Source organism: Alexandromys fortis, unplaced genomic scaffold (assembly GCF_014885135.2).
Source record: "Alexandromys fortis isolate MF-2015 unplaced genomic scaffold, M_Fortis_MF-2015_v1.1 scaffold_67, whole genome shotgun sequence".
Taxonomy (NCBI): Eukaryota; Metazoa; Chordata; class Mammalia; order Rodentia; family Cricetidae; genus Alexandromys; species Alexandromys fortis.
This window is the reverse complement of record NW_026067945.1, coordinates 1,840,186-1,865,993: the sequence shown is the minus strand read 5'-3', so window position 1 is coordinate 1,865,993 and position 25,808 is coordinate 1,840,186. Positions and strand designations below refer to the sequence as shown.

Genomic DNA, 25,808 nt, shown 5'->3' with positions numbered 1-25,808 from the left:
GTAATGAACAGCAATATGGAAGTGTACACGACAAATAAACCCTTCTCTTCCCAACTTGCTTTCTGGCCAGTAATGGGAACACTAACACACTCCCAAACTTCCAACTTAAACATGTCCTTATATCTCACCACAAACACACAGCAGACAATCTGGCAGCACAGAAAGTGGCCTTTATTTTATCATTTGTAGAAAATGGGCATTTAGATAGGAACGTTCATATTAAAAAATTATCAGCAGTAGTTCTGAGCACTCAGCAATGCTGACTGATTCCATGTTGTTGACACGAGCAAAGCTGTTACTCCATGCTTAAAAAGCAAGACCTGTCCCTAGAGAGCCTGTGTGTCACAGCTCAGGACCCATTTGTGACTGTGTCTTCTTCCATCTCTTCTTCACCATCATCACTTGGACCTGGAAAAAAACCATAAAACCATAAGTCATGTCAATTTTGTATTACCTGTCCATTCACCAGACACATACACATTAATAAAACAAAATGTGAAGTTTCTGTGGCAGAATTTTTTTTTTAAGATTTTTAAAGATTTTTGGTTGCAGAGTGGTAGTGGAACTTTGGAGGCAGAGTTCAAGGCCAGCCTGATTTGAGTTCCAAGACACAAGAGAAACCCTGACTCGAAAAACCAACCAACCAACCAACCAACCAACAAATACTTTTTTTGAAGGGTCAATGTATTCTGAAAAAAGAAGAAAAAAACAAAACAAAAATGCTGAACATGGTAGTATATGCCTTTAATCCCAGCAGCCAGGAGGCAGAGGCAGATGAATGTCAGAGTTAGTCCAGCCTAGTGAGAGAGGACAGCAGGACTATGTAGAGAGACCCCTGTCTCTAAAAGCAAAAACAAAAAGTGTTGCCTTGTTCAAATGCTCAGAGAAACTACTGAAGTTCAAGTCTGTGACATCTGCAGTCAGAAGCAAACAGCAGCTTCTCACAGACGATTCCCAAAGGTGAACTTGAAGTTTTCTCAAGGAACTCTTTCCATTCATACCTGCAGCTCAAATCCCTGTAGTCTGAACGGATCTTGTACCTATACATACAGACACTAGAGTACTTGGAAAAATTCATTTACCCTGTTTTGTAGATCTTTCAAATGTTGAGTAATTTCATGACACGGTATCATGAAAACGAAATTTCATTAATATTCCCACTTTTCCAGAAACGTTTGTAAATATGAGTAAGATATCAACATTGTACCAGTGGGTATACGTTTTCCTTCTACTAACAGTGAAGTTTGAACCCAGGGTCTCATGTGTGTTCGGCAATGTTCTACCAGATTACACCCCAGCCCAAGTTTTCCAAACTTCAATTTTTGCTTAAGAACCTGTAATTTTATCATTGGTAATAAACAGGAACTTAAGTATTGGTATCTTAACTCTATCTTTAGTTCCAAAGAAAATCATTTCTATTCCTTCATCTAGAACAGGGAGTGAAATTACATGAATTTTACTGGGAGTAGATGCAAGGAAGAACACTCCTTGCTGAGGTACCAGGTCTTCTCCACCAGTACAAATGCTACTAAATGAAAAGAGTAAACACCTTGGACTTATTACAGAAATAATTTGCCTTGCATGTCCCCAGGGGCCTAGGAACAACACAACAATGTCACCAATCTTAAAACTATCCTATATCCTCTCTCTGAGGAGCAACTGGCAATTAATAGATGCTGAGGTAGGAGGTCGTTTTCTTCGGGAATGTAATCATTGTTCCAGTAAACACCCCTGCCCCCTGCTCATGCAAGTAACCATGACTAAACTAAGTGGGTCCATAACTAAAAACAAAACAGCTCAAAGATAATGATCCCTGAGAGATACTTATATCAAAATGTGTAATACCTGATTACTTTATTTGAATAATGTATCTTTAGCACTCAATTTGCTGACACAACTTGGCATTCAAACATTACACTAGTTAACATCTACCCAAAACTTGCCTTGTGCTAAGTGCAATTATTACAATCCTCCACCAAACCTTTTGGTGATAGTACCTATCTTAAACTTGCCTAAGATGAAGAAACCTGCCCAAAGACAGTACTGGTCAGGCTCTCTATATAGCCTGTGCAGCTAACCACTAAAATTACCATAATAGCCATACCTTCCTTTACAGGAATCTATGTTCTAGGAATTTTATCACTGGAGATCTTGTTTTGATGAACATGACAGTGCATACTTACACAAACTAGATGGTATAAGCTATTAAACTACCTATATGGTGAAGGCAATTATTTTTTCTATACTATGAACCTAGACAACATGTCACTGTTCATCTATCTATAAACACAAAAAGCATACAGTAAAAGCATCAGGCAATTTTTAAGCTGTTACTTTATGGGACCACTATTGCATATGCAATGTATCAATTCACCAAGAGTGCCCATTATGTAGCACATGACTTAGAAGTTCACAATCACCTCTGGAACTTTGCTCTTTCCACATTATAAAATGCTTTGCTAGCCGGGCGGTGGTGGCGCATGCCTTTAATCCCAGCACTCGGGAGGCAGAGGCAGGTGGATCTCTGTGAGTTCGAGGCCAGCTTGGTCTAGAGCTAGTTCCAGGACAGGCTCCAAAGCCACAGAGAAACCCTGTCTCTAAAAACCAAAAAAAAAAAAAAAAAAAAAAAAATGCTTTGCTACAACTTGAAAAGACCCCCATAAATATTCTAATGGCTTAACTTTATTGCCCTTCCCTCCCTACTTCTACTTCTTTCCTTCATTCCTATTTTCTCCCACCCCCACCCTAAAAAAGGTCTTGGTCTTGTGTAGCTCAAGCTGATTTCAAACTTGTTTTTGTTTTGTGGCCAAGAACGACCTTCAACTCCTGAATACGGGATTTCAGGTCTGGTCATCATGCCAGCCAGGTACTCCTCTGTGATAGTTCCAAGTGTGATGTTCTGGAATTCCACGGAGAACATTTCTCACCTGGTCTGCGCTCTCTGCCAGGTATTTGGCCAGACTGCAGCAAGCCCTTCAGCCTCTCAACCTCAGCCAGTGTAGATGCATTTGCTATGGCGTTCTGGAAAACACAGGAAAAGGGAGAAAGATGATGACTACCACCCAGCAGACACCGCAGAAATTCCTAGCAACTTTCCTATAGAACATCAACCACACGGTTCTGTGATGGGGGAAGAATTGCACTGGTATATTAAATCAATCTAGAATCTGATTAGTTTCTTCAAATAGACACAATGCCCTGTAAGGAGCCTGGGCTGGGCAGTAAAGGTCTCTCAATCAAACACTTTGAATACTTGATTAAGTGTGGCTAGAATTCTGTTGTCCTTTTCAAAAAGCTTGTTTAGTACTTGAGAGCAGTACAATTTAGGAATTCAACATTTAGTGTTATTTTTGTGGTAATTAAATTTCTAAAATTTAAATTCAAAACTGACACTGACTTTCAGTATGTTTGAACAATTTATTTCAATCTTTTTCTTTCTCTTTTTTTGATATCTAAATACAGGCAAAAATATTCTGATGGAAATTTGATATCTCAATTGTAAGCATTTAGTACATGACTTGTGAGGATTTTAAAAATTGCACAAATAATAAAGGATGAAAATAAGCACAAAAAAAATTCAACTTACTTCATCCATTTTCAATATTTAGGAAGAGATTCAGGCTCTTATAAAAGAGAAGCAGCAATCAATCATTTCATGCCCTAAAATCCAACCTAAGTATCTGTTGGGAATTCTGTTACTGGAGACTAGGATTTTCTACAGATACTTCAACAGGAGCTGCCAGCCAGCAAATCCTGCTCAAAGAAGAGAATGTCCCCAGGAGGAGACACATACAGATGCCTTTGATTAGTTCATGCAATTAATTCAAATCAAAGTCTGGTCAAATAGGCATGGTAGTCTTTTCCTGAACTAGAATGATCAGAGTCTTCCTAAGAACTATGGGATAATGGGATCTACAATGTTTAGCACTAGGCCATGCCGCTGTCCTGTCCCATCTCGGCTCTCTCGAGTCTGACAACTCAGACACACACATCCTCACCTTGATTGCTTCTACATCCCCTGCAGATGGCCCACCTTTCTTTTTGTCAGTTGGCAAACCAGCACCTGGATTAAAACTTGGGAGGGAGAATATAATCGTTACATTCTGACTGGTGCAAGCTGCTTCTCTTACTTTCAAAAGCTTTTGAAAGTAATTCAACCAGTGTAGTATCTTATCTTTGTTAACAAACTGATACAAGAACTCTCTCCTTCAGAAACACCACCCGATCCATCTTCCAATAGAGAAAGCAGGATGTTTAATACCACACTAAGATGGTAAACCAAAATATATGCTCTGCTAACCTGGTAGAAATTTCCCACGATGTCATGGATGGCCAGACACCATCATTCAAATGTACTACCACACTAACCAGTTTGGAGTTTAATTTTTCTAAGAGGCAAACTGCCAGACAGACAGTGTTTCTGAAGGGAAGTTGAGTTAAGTTGGATATCCGTATCTTACGTTTTGCTTCTCCTGGCAATATCCTTTGCAAGCTGTGCACCCCGTTTGCCCTTGAACATTTTCTCTGCTTCCTGACGCTCCTACAGCGACACCACACACAGAGTTAATTGAAATAGGAATACCACATGCATTTAGATGCATTCCTTAGAAAACATGGAAGAGAATTCTCCTGATGTATTCTGGGCTGGTAAAAACACCAAAAGCCAACTTTAAATTAGGAGACACATGGTCCAACCTTCTCGGGCAAAGCTCTCAAAAAGCCCCCCCCCCTGCTAGTTTCTAAGAGGGACTCCCAAGGGACTACAGAGAATTAGCACTTCCCACAGAGGAAAAGCCATTCTAACAGGCACAGCTGCTCACAGCTGGACTATACTACACTCCTTGTTGGGGACACATCTAAGCAGACAACCCATTGTGTAGTTCAAGCATCTGGCCAGCTCTGGAATGGCCAACAACGCCCTGCCATAAACTATCATGAGAAAAACAAAAACAACAACAAACAACCCTGATTTAATGTGTTCTTTCTCACACATAACTTTCAATATAACGGTAAAAACTTACTAAGCAACTTTAAAAAACTGGTCATGAAAGTATAAAGGATCATTCTATAAAGACTCACAGCCAGGATGCAATACTCACTTTGAGTTTCACTTTCTGAAAGTCCAGTACTCTGACTTGTGGGACTTTGTAGATCACATAAAGTCGGTAATGCTTCTTATTTGTTACAGGATTTCTTAGGATGCTATAAAAAAGGGACAGTGCCAATCTCACTCACAGCATTCCATGGGAGAAAGTCATTTGAAAAGTTTAGTGACTATACATCAAGAGAAAGCACACCACTCTTCCTACATTACTGTCACAAGGAACACACAACATCCAGGGAAGAGCCGTTCAGTAGCAGCCTGACCGTGTTAAGGACTTCACTAGTCAAACTATCACAACCAGCTATTTCCATACCTTAGATATGTCAGTGATTTGAGAGATGCCAAAGGATCCAGATCACCCTATAAAATAAGAGTCAAAGTAAGAACAAGGCTGATAGACACGCTTCTATTCTGATATATTTTTTTTAAAGATTTATTTATTATGTATACAACTTTCTGCCTCCATGTATACCCACACGCCAGAGGAGGGCGCCAGATCTCATTACAGATGGTTTGCAGCCACCATGTGGTTGCTGGGAATTGAACTCAGGACCTCTGGAAGTGCAGACAGTGCTCTTAACCACTGAGCCATCTCTCCAGATCCCCTATTCTGATATTTTGAAGTGACAAGCATCTTTGAAACAAGTATCCACACTATCATTTACGTATTTTTTCACTGCCCTGGCACCTAGTCAGATACTAATACAACACAGCTATCCAAATAGCTTCCACCTAATGAACTGATGAATATATTCTAACTTCTTTAAGTCTTGGTAGTAACAGCATTTGTTTCTACAGAAGATAAAAAACTTGGTTTCCTATAGCAATCTCAAAATGACTATTAACAATGATTCAAAAATAAAACTAATGCCAACATTGGTGACTTACTTAGGAGCAAGGTATTACACAGGAAGCTCAAGCCAAGATCTTTGTCTAAGGTGGATTTTTTGTTGTTTGAGACAGAATCTCCTAAAGCCTGGGCTGGCACTGAACTTGCTATGCAGCCTAGGATGATCTTCATTCCTGATCCTCCCAAGTGTTGGAATAATGGGTATATGCTGCCAAACCTGGTGCAAATGTCCTTTCTCGTTAGTATATCCCAAGTGGTCCCAGGGAGCATATTATCTTTGAGAGAAGGCATTGTTATCTTAGTCTTCCCCTACCCCCTCTTCAAATAGTTTAAAAGACAATGTGAATAGTTTAGTTCAAAATTTTATGGTGGCCAGTCATAGTGGCACATGTCTTTACCCCAGCACTTGGGAGACAGAGACAGAGAGATCTCAGTGAGTCTGAGGCCAGCCTATTCTACATATTGAGTTCTGGCCAATCAGGGCTACATATTCTCATCTTCCCAAATTGTCCTGGAAACCATGATGGAACAAAGATAGCAAACTAAAAAGCCATCATCCAAAGCTACAAGCAAACTAGACAAGGTATTTCCTAGAAACTATATACTGGGAATAAGTAGGGATGCCAGCTACAGGACTTGCACAGCATTTGTGCAGAAAGAAGTAGAGGAAAGGCAAGAAGGTGCACGATAAGCCACAGAACTCTATAATACCAACAGATGTTCAGTTTGAGAATAGCTGCCCAACGATCTGCATGTTCCAATAATATGTACAGGGAGATCCAGATAGGGTGTGATGAGACTACAGCAATGTGGATCTTCATGCTTGTTGTCTTTTCTCCCACAGAGTCTTGCTATATAGTCCTGGCTGGTCACACTGTGTCCCTTCCAGGACAAAGTCCTACACTAAGGAAAAACCTGAGATAGACATAATTGAGTAACTCGAGGGACGCGGGAAAATACCACAGATGAAAGCAGGAGTACCCACTGCAGCAAACAGACTACAACAAACTGGGAGGACAGAGAAGGTCAGTGTGGCCGTAAATGGATGACATGTACCTTTGTTACTCTGGTCACAATTTTAAAAAGCAGTGATAGAGAACAGAGTTCTCGGAGAGCAAGCAGTTACCTTCATGCTGTCAGAAGAAGCACTAGAGATTGAAAACTGGCTCACGACCATAAAAAGACTCCAAAAGAAATAAAAAGTGTCTGTTATACATCACAGTACAGAACATAATGACAGCATGCTGACGGGTTTAAGACAAAGAATAGCTAGGCCTATAGCTCAGTAATAGGGGGTTTAACTAGCACCCGAAAGGTCCTAGATCCAATTTTTGATTCTATAACATATCACCAGAGGCACTGACTCCAGAAAGACCCCTGCTGGGACTTTCTACATCCCCAGCTGTATGCTGGTAGAGCACAGGCTTTAAATCTGGGTGTAGTAGCTCATGCCTGTAATCCCAGAATTTGGAAGGCTAAGGCCAGAAGACTGTAGTGAGTTCAAGGCCAGCCTAAGCTACTTATGGAGCTACAAGTCAGCCTGAGTGACAAAGTTAAGGGATTGTCTCAAAATACAATATAGGCTAATAGCTGATCTAGGTTGCCTACCAGAAACTTGAGGATAGACCTTATTGGTGAAGGCACCAAACACTCTCAGCACAGGACATGAGAAATTGAGTTGGTATTGACCAGGAAGCTTCCTACTAGCTGGTTCGTTTCCAAAGTACCAGAAGTTCTAGGCAGGCTGCTGAGAAATGATGTCATCAACAGTCATCCCCAGCTATGAATACTGTCAGCTCAGTAACGACAACATGGCAAAATATACCCATGGGCGTAGTAGTGGCACAAACAATGATATAAACAACCATTTTCTGATTTGATCTAAGATCCACTTCAAGAGGAGGAAATGCATGTCTGGTACAATAAATCCAGCTAAAAATCCAAAGTTTGGCAGCTCACAGGTCCCAGAGCTGACCTGGCTATGATTGTTTTGCTAAGTGGACACTGCGTCAAACTGCCCTTTAAATATGTATCTCTATCCCCACAGATTAGTTGTGCAGTTCCTGGACCTCATCAGAGAAGGTTCTTTGTGGAGTGGATAGCAGTTTATGAATAAACTCAGACTGGCCAAAGTGTAGAGACTGTGTTTCTGGAGGGCTGAGCCACACTGGGACATCTCTATCCTACCTCTTCTCCCAAGGCCCCTAGACTACTGAGGAAGGACAAGTGGAAAGACCACAGGAGACCAGGCAATACAAGTGTCTTCTGAACATGGCAGGACCACTGTACTGTTCATGAACTCAGAGTCAATATTCCAGCATGGAAGGGGGCAGGGGCTCACAAGTGCCCACCTCTACAGCTGGGGAAACGGGAGGAGGGAGAGTCAGTATTCTTGAAGGGCCCTGGCAGTTCAACCATTCTCCTGTAGATGGTTCCATAACCCAGAGCATATGGCCAGCACAAACAGGACATGATGGGTTAAAAAAATTGGGGGGGGGGGGGGGGGGGGGAATCAAATTGTGAGAAGGTAGGGGCAGATATGGGAGGAATTGGGAGTGAATAAGACCAAAACCATGTACACATGTATTAAATTCTCAAAGAATGAAAATATTATATTTAAAAAGAATAACAGTTGAGAAATGTAAAGGTATTGTAGACTTTAAACTGAGGTTGCTGACTATGAATAGAAATAGGTACAGCAAATAATTTGTAAAGCATTTGAGGGAAAGTAGAATGACAGACACAGACAGTGCACATGCATACACACACAATATAAAGAAACAGAACAGAAGACAAAGAGTGTCCCTCAAAAGACAAGCTACGATATGCCAATAATACCATTAAATGCAAATAGGATATTGGTGATGCATTTAAAAGACAGAATTAATAGTGGACTTAAAAAATTCTATCATTCGGCCGGGCAGTGGTGGCACATGCCTTTAATCCCAGCACTCAGTAGGCAGAGGCAGGCGGATCTCTGTGAGTTCGAGGCCAGCCTGGTCTACAGAGCAAATTCCAGGACAGGCTCCAAAGCTACAGGGAAACCTGGTCTTGAAAAAAAAAAAAAAACCAAAAGCAAAAGCAAAAAGGAACAGGAAGCATCCTTACCCTTTACAATTACCGCCACTCAACTTACCAGTTCCACTAGACTGTTGTTGGTGAGGATAAGTTCCGTCAGACAGGGGAGAGCCTGATCAAGTCCCTCTCCTATACGGCTAAAAGAAAAATAGAAAGGCTCTCAGTGAAAGCAATAAACAATATTTCTATCCTTGCAAGTATGTCAGAATAGCTCTCCCACATCCCACCTCAAGGAAGGTGAGATTCCAGGGCAGAAAAAAGACTACTTAGCCAATTTGCAATTTTTTTTGCCCAGAAAACTCAAAAACCAATGATTCTGCATTCTCAGAGCTGGTGCAACACATTCATCCAAAGAAAGTGTTAATCATGAAAATGGCTTCTACCTAAAAACTCCACTCACTCAGTACTTTTATGTGTGTGGGTGTTTTGCTTGCACTTATGTCTGAATACCAATTATGTGCTTGGTGCCTGTGGAAGCCAGAAAAGGGCCTTGAATTCCCTGGAACTGGAATGGTGAGCTGCCACGCTGGTCTGGGGGAAGAGCCCTGGTCCTCTGAACTGGAAAAAGAGCAGCCAGTACTCTTAAACACTGAGCCACACCTCCAGCCCCTGGAATCTTTTCTTAATAAAAGCTTCTGCAATCCCAGTCCCCTGACAATTCTTCCCAAGAGCCATAGACCCTAACAGTACCAGGAATGAAAAATCTTCTTCAATAACTATATTAATACAATATTTATATAAAGCTGATAAAGCCAGGTGGTACTGCACACCTTCAATTCCAACACTTGGCAAGCAGAGGCAGGCAGATCCATAGTGAGTTCCAGGCCAGTCAAGGCTACATAGTGAGACCCCGTCTCAAAAAAACAAATAGGATCTTAATTTCACAGAATTATATTCTAGAAGCCAACTACAAAGAAAAAAAAAGCAGGGTGTATGATATATAGCGTCTCAGTGAAAAGTGATTTTATTTAATTAAAAAGATTTTACTGAGACAGGGTCTCACTATGCAGCACCAGGTGGAACTTGCTAAGGAGATAAACTGGCGTGCCTCAGCCTGCCAAGTGTTAGGGTTGGGGGGGTACCTTACACCTGGCCCTTAGAAATTGTTTTATTACAATGCTGTTGATAACTGCTCCAGAATCTGAAATGTATACATAGCAACATGTTTTAAATTTAAATTCAAAGTTTAGTATCAACTACGAATATTAAAGATCTCTGAAGAGTAAACAGTAAGTCAGACCAATGCCCACATTAATCTCCCAATCTTTTAGGAGAAGTGCTCGATTCATTTCTCCCTTTAAGAAGAGACATGGAGAGGCTGGAGAGGTGGCTCAGCAACTTAGGAGTGCTGGCTGTCTTTCCAGAGGACCCAGATTCTATTCCTAGCATGCATGTGGCAGCTCACAACAGTCTGTAACTCTAGCTCCAGGGGAACTGACACCCTCTTCTGGCCTCCAAAGGCATCAGGCAGGTATGTGGTACACTTACAGGCAAAACACTAATAACACATCATCAACAACAACAACAACAACACACCATCTTCAGGGTACGTTGTAACATCTACTTCAGAGAAGAAAGTATTCTCGCTAGCAGACACTTACCAAATTCTGTTGTTGTTCACTAATAATGTTTTCAGCCTTCTCAATAAAGGAAAACCATCCAGTTTCCTGATCTCATTGTCAGAAAAATCAATAGCATCAAATTGGTCTAAGGTAGCACCCAGATTTTCAATGACAGGAATTTTATAACCTGTAAGAGGGGAAAAATACAAACAACAAATATTAATATAAATGAAAGGTTCTGAAAATAGTAGGGGTATTTGATGGTAATTAGACTTGAAGTATTCTTTCAAGAAGTATTAAACCGGCACCGGTGCCATGTCAAGTACTGCACAAAAACACTGAAGAGAAACGACAAACAAGTTACCGGTCCTTAGAACCATGAAGTGTGTGGTTGTGTAGTAGAAGTGAGGAGGTTGAGGGCAAGAACAAGAAGCGCATCCTTCCTAATACTGGTGTCCACTGTTTATAAGAACACCTACAAGGCACTCACACCGCTCAAAGTCCTTGAGTTATAAGGCTTGCTTACTGGCAGTACCCAAGCCTTGCTCAGGCACTGGTGACTAGCGTGCTCAACCTTTCACATAACTCGGCTGTATAGCCTCGTCTATCCTGCCTACCCTCCTCTGCACCAGAGCCGAAAACAGTTTATATAAGCCCCAAATCACACTGCAAGCATCCCCTTGACTATCTAACGGGCATCAGCATCGAGCTACACACCAGAGGAAGAAGAGACATTTAGTACACAACTCAGTTGTGAAGGAGTCCAATAAAATATGGTACCAAAATAACCTTTCTCAAGGCTGCATGGTCTTCAGAGATGCGGCAGAGACCAAAAATGTGCCAAGACAGTAAAAGGGTCCAGATGCTCCTCTAACAGATTGAAAGCATTAATTTCAACAAACGTACTAGGATTTCCTAGAGGTCAGCAAGGGATATTAGCAAACGGCAGAGCACAGTCCCCTGAGACTGTGGTTGCCTCAGGTCATAGTTACATAATCTTAAGCCTAATAACTCTAATAGCTTTCAAAGCCATCTCTTGAAAAGTTAGGTTGATAATTACACTTTTAATGTTACGCCGGGTTACTTGTTGTTGTCTTGTTTCATTCGAGACAGGAGCTTAGGCTGGCCTCGAACCCAGAGACCCGCCTACCACTACCTTCTGAGTGCTGGGATTAAAGACGTGTACAACCACCGCCGGGCTAATGCTGTTTTTGAAAACCAACTCAACAGGTGAAGGGTGCCCACCACCCCTCACATGGAAGTAATGATTAAGTCTCAGGTCAAACAGTTCAATGTTGAAAACACCTTCATAACAGTGAATTAGTGGGGGCTGCGGATCTGGTTCTTTGGGGCGAGTGCTTGTTTGCCTATCACGCACAAAGTCCTGGCCTCATCCGTAGCATCATATAAACATTTAAACCCAGCACCTCGGGAAGTCAAGGCAAGAGATCGTAAGTTCGAGAAAATCCTTAACTACATAGCGGTTTGAAGCCAGCTCTGGGGACAGGAGACCCTGTCTCAAAAGCAAATGAACAAATCCGAAAGGGGATTACTGTATAATTAAGATAACTTTCACTTTTATCTAATCTACCCTCACGTGTCATATGAACGAACTTGCTAAAAACCATCCTGTTTTACAGGTCGCCATCCTGTAGGCACCAATTTCTATTTGCCTGGCCCTCAAACAGTTCAGGCTGCTGAACGAGCCGCGCAAAGCCTAACGGGTACGGACCCGGGAAGGAATTGAGGAGCCGTGTCTGCTAGCTGGAGCGGGTAGGAGACGGCTCCAAAGGGCCCTGGCGGAGTCGATGCGAGGTGACCCGGACCCGGGCGGGAGGCCCACGGGCCGGGCTCCGGCCTCGGCGCACGCGGCGGGGCCGCTTCTCTCCGGCGCGCGCCGAGCCGGGACGCAGCCCGCGCTCCGCCTAACTCACCGCGAAGGTCCAGCTCGCGGTCCCGCACAGCATTGGTGTACTGCGCCGCCTGCTCGATCAGCTCCGCCGTCAGCTTCACCATCCTGCCGCCGCCAGAGTCCCCTCACCTCGGCCACAGGCCTGCGCCTCCCGCCAGTGCCGAGTCCCACAGTGCACCGCGCCGCGCTGCCAGGCAGTACCAATCGCAGCCGCGCGCAGCTCGACCACCAGGCGAAAGCAATCGAAGGCCCCGCCGAGCATTGCGATCGTCGTCTTTGCTTCAAGGTTCGGGGCTCGAGCGTTCCTGGAGTGTGTGGACAGCCCAGATTCCAGACATTTGTGTCCAAAAGATAAGAACACGCGAGAGGCACTCTCACTTCAGTGCACCTCGAGGGAGAGGTGTTTGGGATTGTCCCCTTTTCCATCCACAGGGGCGGAGACTACGTGAAGGCTCCAGCGCTACAGGTTTCTAAACCGGATTTGGGCTTCCAGCAGAGCTAAGGTCGGGCCATTCGGCTGGACTGCATTAAATTGGTCCACACCCGAGCTAGTATTGTCTCCTTAAAGCCTCAGAGGATGGACTTGCGGCTTCTACACGTTTAAGTATTCATATCTGGGCTAGCCGGTGAGATGGCGTTGAGGTTAAGAGCACTTGCTGCTTTTGCTAAGGACTTGAGTTCACATTCCAGTACCCTGTTAGGCGCTTCACAACTGCTTGTAACTACAGCTTCAGGGGATTCACCGCTCATTTCTAACCTCCTCGAACACACACACACACACATACACACACACACACGATTTATTAGAATGAATTACAGGCTGTGGTCCAACTAATCCGACAGTGGCTGCCTATGAGTGGAAAGTTCAAGAATCCAGCAGTTGCTCAGTACACAGGCTGGATGTCTCTGCTGTTCTTAAGTCTATACAGGATCCCTGAAGAAGTAGGCTCTAATGCTAGTGAAGGAATGGATTTGTTCTTGAAGGGAAGAGCAAGCAGGCAAAGAGAAAGGCTTCCTTTTTCCATGGTCTTTATATAGGCTTTCAGCAGAAAATGTGACCCAGATTAGAGGTGGGACTTCCCAGTAGGTGGTGGTAGTGCGAGCCTTTAATCCGAGTACTCAGGAGGCAGAGGCAGGCGGATCTCTGTGAGTTCAAGGCCAGCCTGGTCTACAGAAGAAATGTGAGGACTGACTCATAGCTACTGGAAAACCCCATCTCGAAAAAGCAAACAAACAAAAACAAAAAATAAAAGAAAAAAACAGATGGGTATTTCTGCCTCACAAGGTCTAGAGTAACGGTGTGTCATCACACCTCAAAGATTCAGATTACAAGTGGATCTCCCCACTTCAAATGATCTAATTAAGCAAAATTTTGTCACAGGTGTGATCAGCCATTTTTTTTTGTGTGTTTTAGTTATTTCCAGATGTAGTAAGTTTAAATCCAAAATAGCCATCAAACTACAACCCTTAAGGCTCAGGGATCTATGCAGAAGAGGCAGCCGTAAGAGTCTCAGAGTGAGAAGTGGTGGGTGACTCCAAGGAACCAGTGTCTTCCAGATACTACAGGACTGGTGCTCACTCAAACTCACAGGGGCTGTAGGCAGCATGCACAAGGAACCACAGGTTCAAGTTAGACAGGGTCCTGTCATTGAAAAATGGCGGTGGACAAGAGGTCCCACCTCTAACCAGGAAGCTATTTGCAATTTATACCTATTGGAAAAGGAAAAAAGTCAGTTTTCGCCAATGAACTGTTACTGGGTATATCAGACCACACTCCAGGGTAGGCAGGCCCCATGTTCAGGAGTAACTGCCCAACACAAGATGAACCTGTGGTGGTTTGAATGAGAATGGTTCCCATAGGCTCCTATGTTTAGTCCCCAGATAGTGGTACCATCTAGGAAGGATTAGTTGTGTGTTTTTTAACTTTGGCTCTGCCAAAGATTAGTGGCTGTGCCCTAATTTCAGCCAGCAATTGCAACTGCGCAGTTACTGGCTTGCTTCTCTGGCAGCGGCCTAACTGCTACAGTCTGGTGGGAATCCTGTTGCCACTGGTACCAGCTCTGTCGCTGCTACTGCTGTTGCTGCTGTTAACGATAGCTTTAACTAAATCTCTATTGTTCTATTTATATATAAGACTTGACATTCAAAGCCTGGGGTAAAAACCTGCTAGCTCAGAGATACTGGGTCACAGTTAGCTAACCTTCCCTCCTTCTTGGTGTCTCCCAAAGACCCGTGCTGCTTCTGCTTGGCCAAATCAGAAAAAGCTGAGCCCCTCTAAACCCCACCCTCCTACTTTCTATCTCTCCCATATTCCCTCTGATGCCCTATGATTACTTTCTGTCAACTAATTGCTAATGAAGCCTCCTGACCTGAAGTTAATTTTACTTAAATGATGCAAATGCAAACTTGGGGTTTACAGTGTGATTGAATATCCCCCAATGGTGGTGGTCTTGTTGGAGGAGGTGTGTCCCTTGAGTTGGGCTTTGTGTTTTTAAAAGTCCATACCATGTCTACTCTTAATAGACCACTTATTCAGTCACTCTTCACCTGCAACTTGCAGATCAGGAGTGAGCTCTCAGTAACCCCTCCAGTGCACACCAGCCTGCCTGCTCACACTCCCCACCATGATGACAATAGACTAGTTATCTAAAACTGTAAGCAGGCTCCCAGTTAAATGCTTTCTTCTAAAAAGTGCCTTGGTCAGGCTATCTCCTCATAGCAATAGAACAATAACTAAGACACAGCTCCATGGTGTGTGTGTGTGTGTGTGTGTGTGTGTGTATGCATGCTATTTTGCTGTGTTTGAGCATTTTCTCTTATTGTTGCTTTGTTTGTGTTTTTTCTTTTGAGAGAGAGAGAGAGAGAGAAAATGAAGTTCAGTGGGTAAGGAGATAGGGAGAGATTGGGGGAGGAGAAAACATGATCAAAATATATTTTATGAAATAAATAATGAAAATTAATTAATTTTGTGTGCACCCACTGTGGGACATATATGTCGGTCAGGGGACAGCTTTCGGGAATCTGCTCTCTTCTTCCACCAAGAGGATCCTTGGGATCTAACTCGGGTCATTAGACTTGGTGGCAAGTGCTTTACCCAGCTGATAATCTTGCCAGAGCCCTCCCAGTGCCCATGCTCTAATTAGTACTTTTTGCTATATTAAAATTAGTTGATTTTTGTATATTGACATTGTATCCTGAAACCTTATTAATTTGAGTAGCTTTGTAACTTTTCTTCCTTCCTTCCTTCCTCCCTCCCTCCCTCCCTCCCTCCCTCCCTCCCTCCCACGCCTCCCTCTTTCTTTCTTTCTTTCTTTCTTTCTTTCTTTCTTTCTTTCTTTCTTTCTTTCTTTCTTTCTTTCTTTCTTTCTTTCTTTCTATGGTTTCTCTGTGCATCAGATCTGGCTGTCCTGAAACTCTCTTTGTAGACCAGACTGGCCTTGAACCTCTGCCTCCCAAGTGCTGGGATTAAAGGCACATGTCACCATACCTGGCCATAATATTCTTTGATATCTTACACATATTATAAAAGTAAAAGCAATAAAAGTTGGTAGTTAAAACATAATAGAACACCTCATGTACAATGTGTGTGTGTGTGTGTGTGTGGATGTGTGTGTACATGTGTGCCAGAGTGTGCATGAATGAAGTAAGAGGGCAGTCTTGGATGTCATTTCTCCAGACCTGTCACCTGTGTTTTTGAGACAGTGTCTTTAGCCAGGCTGGCCTCTGGAGTGCTGAGATGTTTTTCTTGATAAAACATGCCTTCTAAAGTGTTTGAGGGCATCATGGCTATTCTCCAGAAAGTTACTCTTACATTGTTCAGGAAAATATTTTTTTGTATCATACAACTTTTCTATAATTATACTTTGAGTGTTTAAAAATTAAAAAATAAACAACAAAACAATTCAAACTTTTCTTACTTCCAGGATGAACCACTAGGTGGAGGTCTTGGACTACAGAGCTGGTTTTTAAGACCCAGAAACGCCTTGATTTGGGGAGGCTCTGAAAGAAGGTAAGGTACAGGAAAGAATAAGATAAATAAAATATAAACTGGATGAAATTCTCAAAAGATAATTTTAGAAAAGATCTAAGAGTATTTTTCTAATTTAAAAAGGAACTGCAGCAAGGCCTTAGGAAGAGCCCAGAAGATGAGGACATTGGACACTGAGCTATTTACACGGTTAGAACTTGGCTTTGCTTTGGTTGTGACTGTGCCCTTGTTGTTTCCTTTTGGAAGAAGAAAGTACTTAGCTTATTTTTGATTTACAGGAACTCACAGATGAGAGTGCCAAAATTAAACCAAAAAAAAAAAAAGAGAGATTTTGGAGCTCTATAGAGCTATTGAATCTTTAAATAGCCCGAGCTTTTAAAGTGCTGGAATTTGTAAAGACTGTGGGACTTTTAAAGTTTGTAACATGTTTTATAATGTAATATTAATATGAGATCTTGGGGATAACAAGGAAGGAAAGGTTGTGTTTCATAAACTATTAACATGTCTGTGTGTCAAGTTGATAAGGGCATTTGTGCCTGCTAGTTTTTCTGTCATCTGAGAGGAGGCAGCCTCAACTGAGGAAATTCCTCCATAGGATTAGGCCGCAGGCAAGCCTGCTGAGTACTTCTCAAATAATCATCGATATAGAAGGGCCCAGTCCATTGTGGGTGGAGACACTTCTGGGCTGGTGGTCCTGTATTCTATCTATCTATCATCTATCTATCTATCTATCTATCTATCTATCTATCTATCTATCTATTTATAAAAGCAGATTAAGCCAGGCATGGTGGCACATGTCTTTAATCCTAGCCCACAGGAGACAGAGGCAGGAAGATCTTTGTCAGTTTGAGGCCAGCTTAGGCTATAGGATGAGTTCCAGGACAGCTAAGTGTCTTTTAAAAAGAGAAACCCTGCCTTTAAAAAACCACCCCGCAAAGGAAGCTGAACAAGCCACAAGGAGCAAGCCAATAAACAGTAGTTCTCCATGGCCTCTGAATCGGATCCTGCCTGCAGATTCAAGTCATTTGAGTGCCTGTCCTGACTTCCTTGGATGATGAACAGTGATATGAACGTGTAAACAAAATTAGCCTGTTGCTCCCCAAGTTGCTCTTGGTCACGGTGTTTCATCACAGCACTAATTACCCTAACCAAAACAGAAATTGTTACCAGGAGTGGGGTAGCTTGTCTTAGCAAACAAGTGGGTGAAGTCAAACTACAGGTGGGCTTCGATATCCTTATGACCTTTCAAACATTTTTTTTTAATTATATTTCCTGTTGCTAAGATATCAAACAGATCAACAAACCAAAAAGTGATCTCCATTTCATCCGCTGGCCAGAACCAAGGCCCCACGTTTTACCTTGGAAAGAAATACAGGCTCCTTTGCAATGGGATGTTAACTCTTTTATTAACTCAGGGTTAACATTAGATTTGCTTCACTGATTTCTTCATCGAAGTCGTGGATTCAACAGACGACAGCTGGGTCCTTGCCACTCACAGGTGGCAAAACACATTGTAGTCAGAGAGAGGGGCACAGGACAATATGGAGAGAGACAAGGTTGGAAGAAATTTAAGGCAAATGTTACTCCCATATTGAAGGGAACGGATCAAGCAGATCTGTGCATTTCAATGAAAATATATGAAATATTTGTCAAAATAATTAACATTGGTAAAAATTAGAACACGTAGCTTATAAAATGCCTACGTAGGCTCGTCAGAAATCAATCCAGCTACATCATGTAGGCTCATACTATACTGGACCAGAGTAGCATCCACCCGCGAACAGAGTCCTGAGAGCAGAGGCCAAATGCACTTAAAAGCGGTTGGGTAATGTGGAGGACTGGCGATTAGTGACTCAGGGGCTGGCTTTGCACGTTTAAGGAGAAATTGCTTGGCCATCAGGTGCCTTTTGGTTAGCCCTGAATACCCTTTTTGGACCCTCTTTCATAGGCTCTGCATCTGTAGATGGCTGGTGGCTCAGGCCCAGGAGGCCCCAGGGACACAGGAAGAACAGTCGTGAGGACAGCTTGGCTCACTCAGGAGAACGCTGAAGAGAGAATGATCTGTTTCGGTTTGGTGCTGGACCTTCAAGGCGGTGGCTGCAGTTCTGGAAGGAGCTGACTACATCGCCAGAGATTCTGTCCCCAGTGGTCATACATCTTATGCCCTGAAACCTATCGTATTTACAGTCTGACCAAACTGTCTCTCAGGCTGTTTGGTGGCCAGTGACACATGGATAGGAGGCTAGGCCCTTTATCATAGGGGAGGACAGCCGAGGGTCCTGCCAGCCAGCTTGGTGAGATTTGCCACGGTCACACAAACTGTGGGAGGAGGACTTGATGTGGTACCAGGCATCTCTCTGTTTTCTGCTTTGGTCTTGAAATTTCAGTAAACTAGGGTCCCAGAAGCCACTCCGGAGCTGCAGCTCTAAGTCTTATAATTCATTTTGTTCCCACTTTGAGTTCAACTTTAGGCTGCAGCCAGCAAGCAGAGTTTGAGGGGGTGTTGCAATTTTAGCCACAGATCCTTTAAGGGCCACCTCCACCTGGTTCAGGTGCTGAGCTGCTGCCGTAGGACCCAGCTCTGGGAAAGATCCAGCTGCCAGATGCAGGGCCACCCCAGGAACAGGCTATGGCTGACCATCTGGAGGAAGGTGGATGGGCAAATGGGCAGACAGGGGGACCCTGCCCTTTGCGGGCAGCTGGTGCCCCTACCCAGCCAGGAGGCAGGTGCGGCAGCAGAACTGGATAAAGAGTTTCCGTTCGCAGAGCCGGTTGGACTTCACCATCTCACAGAAGGTCTCATCGGCTGGCAACAAGAAAGGAAAAGGAGGCATCAGACTTTGGATACTGTTAAGATTCCACTGTTCTTTACTTGCTAGGCACCGATGGCACACCAGGCAGGGCACACAGACTCTTATGAGTCATTTCAACACAAAAGTCCAGTGAGGCCCAGGTGGCACCGGGGTACGGAACATCCGCTAAGTTTAAGTGACAAGGGGGAGGGGGTTCCTGAAGGGGCTATGGGGGTGTGCTAGAGGGTCCTTGGTGGCATGTAAGCCTCTTTCAGGACACTGCTGGTGGCTGCTTAGGAAGAAGAAGGGAGGGCTGGTGCAGACAGAGGTGCAGGGCTAGAGCAGGAAGGAAAGCAGGCTTCGGGAATGGAGTCTAGGGGAGAAGACAGCAGGCAGGACTCAGGGATGGCAAAGTGGGGAGAGCAGAGGAGGCTGGTCATCGGCTTCTGCATTGTCACAAGGGAGCAGACTGTCCTATGGCAGCCTCATTCTCTGGGGCTGGGTACATAACTCGAGCAGGGACTTCCTAAACAGGAAGCCCCCTGGTCTTTGAAAGGACAGGGTTTTGCCAATTTAAAAAGTAAACAAGGCAAGCAGGTCGGTCACCTGGCAGTTAGGACACCTGCAGAGGGCTGTATGGGCACTCTGCCATGGCAGGGCCAGGCCAGCATTATAACCGGGGATTACCTGTCCACCCTTGAACCCATGGAGTGGGTTGACCCCCTTCTCCTGCATATCAGGATATGGTATACAGCGCTGGCTCAATGTAGCTCCTCCCTGCTGCGTTCTCAGTAGAAGACACAGCAACCTGCTCCTGTATGAGGCCTCTGCGGATCCTCCTCCTGCCTTAAGGATTTCTTCTGCGTTTCTAGATTCATAATTTGTCCTCTTATCCCCTACCATCTGTCTGTAGAGCCAAGGCCCTCCCATAGCACAGCTGGGTTCCTTTTGCTGAGCGCGGGACTCAACTCAGTTCTTCTAGTCCCGAGGATGGGGTTTTTCAGGCCTTTCCTAGGGGGAAGCTCCTATCGCCTGCCTATGTCAGAAGAGTGGGAACGGTATACAAACAAAACTTCTTTTAAGTTATGTAGTCAACTAGATGGTCAAACAAGTCATAGATATCACCCCTACTCTGGGCAGCCATGCCTGTTCTTTCTCATCCCCTTTTACTGCTTCATGGGCAGCTCTGAGGGTCACCCTGTTGATGCTCACCGTTGCTGCATGTGTGGTTGGTGATGCAGGAGGTCCCCAGCTGTGTGAAGCCAGCCTTACATCTGCTGCAGTTCCTGCTGGAGCCCTCGCAGCTCAGGCAGTTTTCGTCACATCTGTGGGAAGACATCAGCTCCTCCTGAGGTCCGAGGAAAAGGCCCTACTACATGGGGTTCCTATTCCAGAACCCCTCAGCATATACTCCCAAGCCCTCAGCTTTGGTCTCTGTGGAGTGGGCATTCCCGACATGCACCAAGCATACATCCTTTTTGTTCAGCCTCCCTGTTACCAGGGGAAGGCGAAAGCAGTCATAGTCAGCTGTTAGGAGCATTCCCAGGAGAGGAGGCCAGGCCTTGTTCTTTGAGACTCCCTGTGGCACGCCTGGACATCATAGTGGACACTAATCCACTCTCCACATGTGCCTTCCATAGAAGATCCTGGCCCAGCCTGGCCCCAGCAACTACAGACTGCTATGACCTCAGGTCACAGTAGTCTCATGGGAACGTGGGCTCATTTATACCTGATCTGTGGGCGTTCTTTGCTACACTGGTAAAGCTAAGAAGCTCTGAGAGGCAGCCCTGTGGCGCAAGCCTGAATTACATATGGTATGGCTCTCGACAGAAGCAACTTAGCATAACTGACTGCATGATACCCACCCAGGGCTGTGTGTGCACCCAAGCTGTCTCTGCTATTCCCAGCTTCAGGTGACCAGGGCTCCATAGTGGCTCCTATCTGCTTCCCACTTCCTTTGCTACCGTCATTTAAGTGTGGAACAGGCCTGGGGGAGGGGAAGAAGCCTAGCTCAGCCATGATGTTTAAGACAGATAACTGCTGTCACCTATAGGAGGCCTTCAGTGATGAAATGCCCCTGATGGGGTTTTGTAGGAGCTACAAGAAGCCCTAGAGCAATATCTCCTCAGCCTGGATAAGGTGGGTGTTTATTCCGTATGCAATGGAGAACACCAGACTAGCCAGAGTCCTTGTTTCAGATCAGTGTGTAAGTTGCCCAGGGAGCCACTTTCAGGCGCTGCTACCTGGCTACAGGAGCTCTTTGCTTCTGGTGCAATTTTGGGAAGTCCCTGGCGTCTGGTTCTAGCTACACTGTCTCCCAATAGTACCCACAGGGTTCTGAGGACACAGGTCCCTTGATCTTCCAGGCACCTTTCATGTGCATGCATGCCCGGCTAGCCATTTCAAAGGATGTCGGTTGTCTGGGAGGCTGGGGTCCAGGGACTCCCAGATACTGGCTGAACGCTGTTTCAACCATGAACAACTACAGGGAGTAGCCTGCAGTGAGAACCCAAGCCAGACACAGCTTGGCTCTTCACAAACCGCTCACTGAGCTCAGCGGGATGGCAGGTGCTTCTGCTTTCTATTTCTGCAGCGCAAACTGCCAGCGAAACATCACATCCGAGCAAGCTGGGTTCTGCAGCCCGAAGCCCAGGCAGGCTCAGCTGGGGTGTTTGCACAGGTCTCTGGAGGCCCAGAAGTGGTGCTGGCCGTCCGGAGTGCTCATTTGGAGAACTGAGCATGCTTCCTGAGAAAGAGGTGATACCTCCCATACCCTACTCCCCCAATGCCTCCTGTCTCCAGCTCCTGACTGTACCGGCATAATACTGCACTGGCAGTTGTCACTATGGCAGATGGGCTTTCAGGATACCTATGGCTCTTCTGTAGTACCGACTTCACCTCTAAAACACCATGGCAACTTTATTCTGCCAAATTCTGGAGGGGGAGCTGGGCTCACTACAGACCTCTCTCTGTACCACAGCAGGAGGCACCCCCTATCAGGAAAGAGTGGGGCATGTGCCATCTGCTTCAAGAGCCCCCATCAAGTTTCAGTCTGGGTACAAATTAGGCAGGAAGCACACCCTGAGGACTTCTGTAACCACGGGGGGGGGGTGGTGGGAAGAATGGCAAGGGCTGGGGGAATGAGTGATAAGTCTACCCCTGGAGCGAATTCCCCAGAGTTGCTCTCGTTTTCTTTCAAGAGGTCCTTGCTTGGGAGCCAGAGATCCCCTTACTGGGGAGTGTGGCTCACGGTTCTCTTGAGACACTGTAACAACTGCCTTCAGCTTCAGCATCCACCTGTCTTCTTTGTATTCAAGTTAGCAGACAAGCAGGCCTGTGTCATTCTGGCTTCCACATCTATCTATCTATCTATCTATCTATCTATCTATCTATCTATCTATCTATCTATCTATCTATCTATCCCTTGGACAGTTATGTCTTCCTTGTGGCTTCCCTGGCTTGTCTGCAGGGGAAGCGTGGTTCCAGGTAGCGTTCTGGGGCCTGGAGGATGCCTGTGGCTCGCTGGCATCTGCAGCTGCCTGAGCTGAGAGAAGCATCCAGAACCATGTGTATTGCCTTTAAGGAAAGGTTCACACTTAAGAGGCTCCTCAGGGCCAGAGGCTCTGTGGCACGGAATCATGTGACATTCTGGTGCTTTATCACTTGGGGTTCCGTGCAAGGCTCCTGGGGGTGTTTCTCCAGGATCTGATAGATCAGCTCCAATTTGAGGCTGAATCTCGCTCTGGGATTGTTAGTGTCCCCTCAGACAGAAACTAGCACCCAGGAACTTCTGTCCAAGCAACATTTGTGGGCTGGCCTCCCTTCTGTCTCCTAGCAGCTGAACACCATGGCTTCTGGATGCCACAGTCGGCATCCCCCAGGAGTCTGGGGCACTTGACAAATGAAAGTGATTATCATCATTAAGTTCCATGCTGTCCCTGTGCTGCTGTCCTTGCTTTAATTATCAGTAAACCAGCTGGCTTGTGAAATGAAAGGTTTACTGCAGACAGCTGTGTCCACGGCCCTGCACACAGGACTCGGCGTGGCAGGAAGAGGCGCTTAAGATCCGTGTTTCAAACCAACCCAGCAGGGTGCGGGCCCTCGCACACATGTAAGATCCCCCGCCCCACTCACCCCTCTTTCTCAGCATCAATAGATGCATTCGAGCTCAGGTGACAACCCAGTGTCATTCTCCAAAGAGCCCAGGAGGCAGACCTCACTGTGAGCTTTGCCAGTGGGACTGGGAACTGGGCATGGGCTCTCACGCCTGTCCTGACACAAGTGTCCCAGAGTGGCTTTGCTTTGAGCCTTTTGCAGACAGAAGTCCCCTACTTCCACTTCCTCCAAGACCACCCCTCCATTGCATAGGCACCATCACCTTCAATGTCTCCCCATTGCTCTCACACCATATTCTGCCTTTCCAGTTCCTGGCCTGTTTCTGATGTCCTCACCTGGCATCATTCCCAGTCACCCAAGTGCAGACTAAAGCACACATCTGCTCCTTGAACAGCCTGTGTCCCACAGTACAAGGGAGCACTCACACAGTGTTGCCAGGAGCAGACATGTCACATTGTTATTAAAAAAAAACCCTTATGTTATTAAAACATCTTAAGTGCCACATTCTGTAGATCTCTGAAGTGTTTGAAGACCACCTGTCTATCTAAAAAACATTTGTTTGACCTTGAAAACATACCTAACACCACTACAAGTTGGTAACTCCTAACAATGGGAACAGTTGCTGTCCCCAATGCTGTGGCTGGCTTTTGATAACCTATTCCCTGCCTGGCCTTAGTACAGTGGACATGCTGAGTCTACCTCTTCAAGTATGTGTACTCACAGAAGAATAGAAAGATAGCAAGAAAGTTAAAACACACATGTCTCAGCCAGGACTGGCTTTGCCATGAGGACATGACCAGAGTTGTTTTATTTTTATCTAAACTACATGACTTAGAAAAAGTGTTAACTCCCACATATGGGGTTGCCTTGACCACCTACAGGGTGAAAGCACCCTGCACCATGGCTTGGGCAGGACTGCCCTGTACCATCTGCTACTGGGGAGGGCTGTGTGGCAGCACCGAGTTAATTCTGTTTCCTGTTCTAGCCCACTGCTATCTGGTGCTGCATATGGTAAGTGCTTCACAAATAATTAAGCATTAAGAGGGGCTTGAAGGCTGCCAGCTGGCTTGAGACTTTGGCAATCACTAACTGTAGGCATCCCTTCCTTAGTAAATGGCTTTCTGTTTGCCCTCTGCACCTACAGCTACGGGTGACGAAGCATGTCAGTCCCCTAGGCCCCAGGAAAAGCGACACCACACCTGGCCATCCAGCTGCTCCTTCTGCAATGCCCAGATGACCACTACTCCCCACCAGCCCGGGCCACAGCCCGGAAGACTATACCTTCGGCACACTTTGTGGGGCAAGCCAGGCATCTCCTCTGGGTAGAAGCCCTCACCGCACGCTGGCACACATTTCCAGTCTTGGAAGTGGAAGCTTTTTGCACAGTGGATACATTCTTCTCTGCTGGGCCCTGACAGGTGTGGGAAAGAAGCAGACGTCAAGGACATGTGTGGTGTTCTAGAACCTGTGGGAATCTTCAGAGGTCCCCAGCCCACCCACACAGCTGACACTTTCCAGGAGCTCAGTGAGAGCTCTCCATGTGACTGGAAACTGATCACCCTCCCTACTTCACAGATGGGGACATCAGAGGCCTAGGCTGAGCCCAGTGGGGAGCACTACCTGGGCCATCATGACTGACTGATTCTATGTATTTCCTTTCCCGTCAGTTTTCAGCTAGAATCAGGGCAGCAGCTACTCAACAGGCGCGGTGGCCGAACTGAGTTGTACTGGGCGGACAAAACCCAAACACGCTGGACTTTGATCGTACTTTTTCAATTACTCTGAAGTGATGGTGTCTGAGATTCACTGGGTTAAACTGGGCACGGTACCCAAACTATTTCCACATGGTTCCTACTTCTCTTCATGGGAATGAAGGCGTGTGTGTGTGTGTGCGTGTGCGCGCGCGCGGGCAATCATGGAAGTCATCTTCAGGAATACTGCCTGCCTCTTTTGAGATAAGACCTCTTTTTGGCCTGGAGCTCACTAATTAGGCTAGGCTGACCAGTGAGCCCCAGGGCTCCTCCTATCTTTGGGCTTCTGTAATGGACAAGAATATCCATAGGAAGTCTCTTTTTTCCCCCCTATGGTGTGGTTGTGTGGCCAGCCCCCAGCCCCTCAAACTGGAAGGGTCACTTTATTGTGGGCCTCAGGGACAACCAGTGCCCGACACTGTCCTACTCCTGTGCCTCATCTGGTCAACTGTGAGCCCTGCTGGCCTTTTTCCAGCCTAGGTCCCTCTGACGGGAATGGATGCTTGTATCTAGTTGAATGCTCGTTACTTTTTTGGTGGTGGTATTGGGGTTCACATACGTAAGGTGCGCTCATTACCACTAGGCAATACCCCTAGATAATGCTGAGTCTATTAAACTGAACGGTTACTCTGAAGTGGATGTGGTGGTGCACACT

At 45.4% G+C, this 25,808-nt stretch overlaps 2 protein-coding genes and 1 long non-coding RNA gene across 4 annotated transcripts in view; 1 reads left to right on the top strand and 2 right to left on the bottom strand.

The window, feature by feature from the left end:
• Positions 1–150: 150 nt before the first annotated feature.
• Positions 151–12,707, bottom strand: Snrpa1 (small nuclear ribonucleoprotein polypeptide A'). The gene is made up of 9 exons (XM_050149197.1): positions 12,529–12,707; positions 10,634–10,781; positions 9,091–9,169; positions 5,418–5,464; positions 5,100–5,202; positions 4,461–4,540; positions 3,999–4,074; positions 2,928–3,021; positions 151–408 (listed from the first exon to the last, which is right to left on the bottom strand). Exons 1-9 carry the CDS (start codon positions 12,608–12,610, stop codon positions 350–352), a joined length of 768 nt encoding a protein of 255 aa, XP_050005154.1. The 5' UTR covers positions 12,611–12,707; the 3' UTR covers positions 151–349.
• A 37-nt stretch (positions 12,708–12,744) lies between these two features.
• LOC126505943 (uncharacterized) lies at positions 12,745–18,571 on the top strand. The gene is made up of 4 exons (XR_007593011.1): positions 12,745–13,009; positions 16,430–16,515; positions 16,618–16,683; positions 18,443–18,571. It is a non-coding gene; the product is annotated as an uncharacterized lncRNA (long non-coding RNA).
• Pcsk6 (proprotein convertase subtilisin/kexin type 6) overlaps positions 17,875–25,808 on the bottom strand; it is a 192,935-nt gene continuing 185,001 nt past the window's right edge. For both annotated transcript variants that reach the window (XM_050149192.1, XM_050149191.1), the window contains 3 exons: positions 24,684–24,813; positions 20,499–20,611; positions 17,875–19,300 (listed from right to left, as the gene is read on the bottom strand). In XM_050149192.1, coding sequence (XP_050005149.1) covers positions 19,203–19,300; positions 20,499–20,611; positions 24,684–24,813 — 341 coding nt within the window. In that variant the 3' untranslated portion in view covers positions 17,875–19,202. The remainder of the gene's footprint in view (positions 19,301–20,498; positions 20,612–24,683; positions 24,814–25,808) is intronic.

Coding starts and splice junctions, on each gene's coding strand:
- Snrpa1 (XM_050149197.1), bottom strand. CDS start 12,610: ATGGTGAAGCTGACGGCGGAGCTGATCGAGCAGGCGGCGCAGTACACC. Junction 10,782..12,528: donor CCGCGAGCTGGACCTTCGCG/GTGAGTTAGGCG, acceptor CCCCTCTTACAG/GTTATAAAATTCCTGTCATT. Junction 409..2,927: donor TGGCAGAGAGCGCAGACCAG/GTGAGAAATGTT, acceptor GTTTTTTTCCAG/GTCCAAGTGATGATGGTGAA.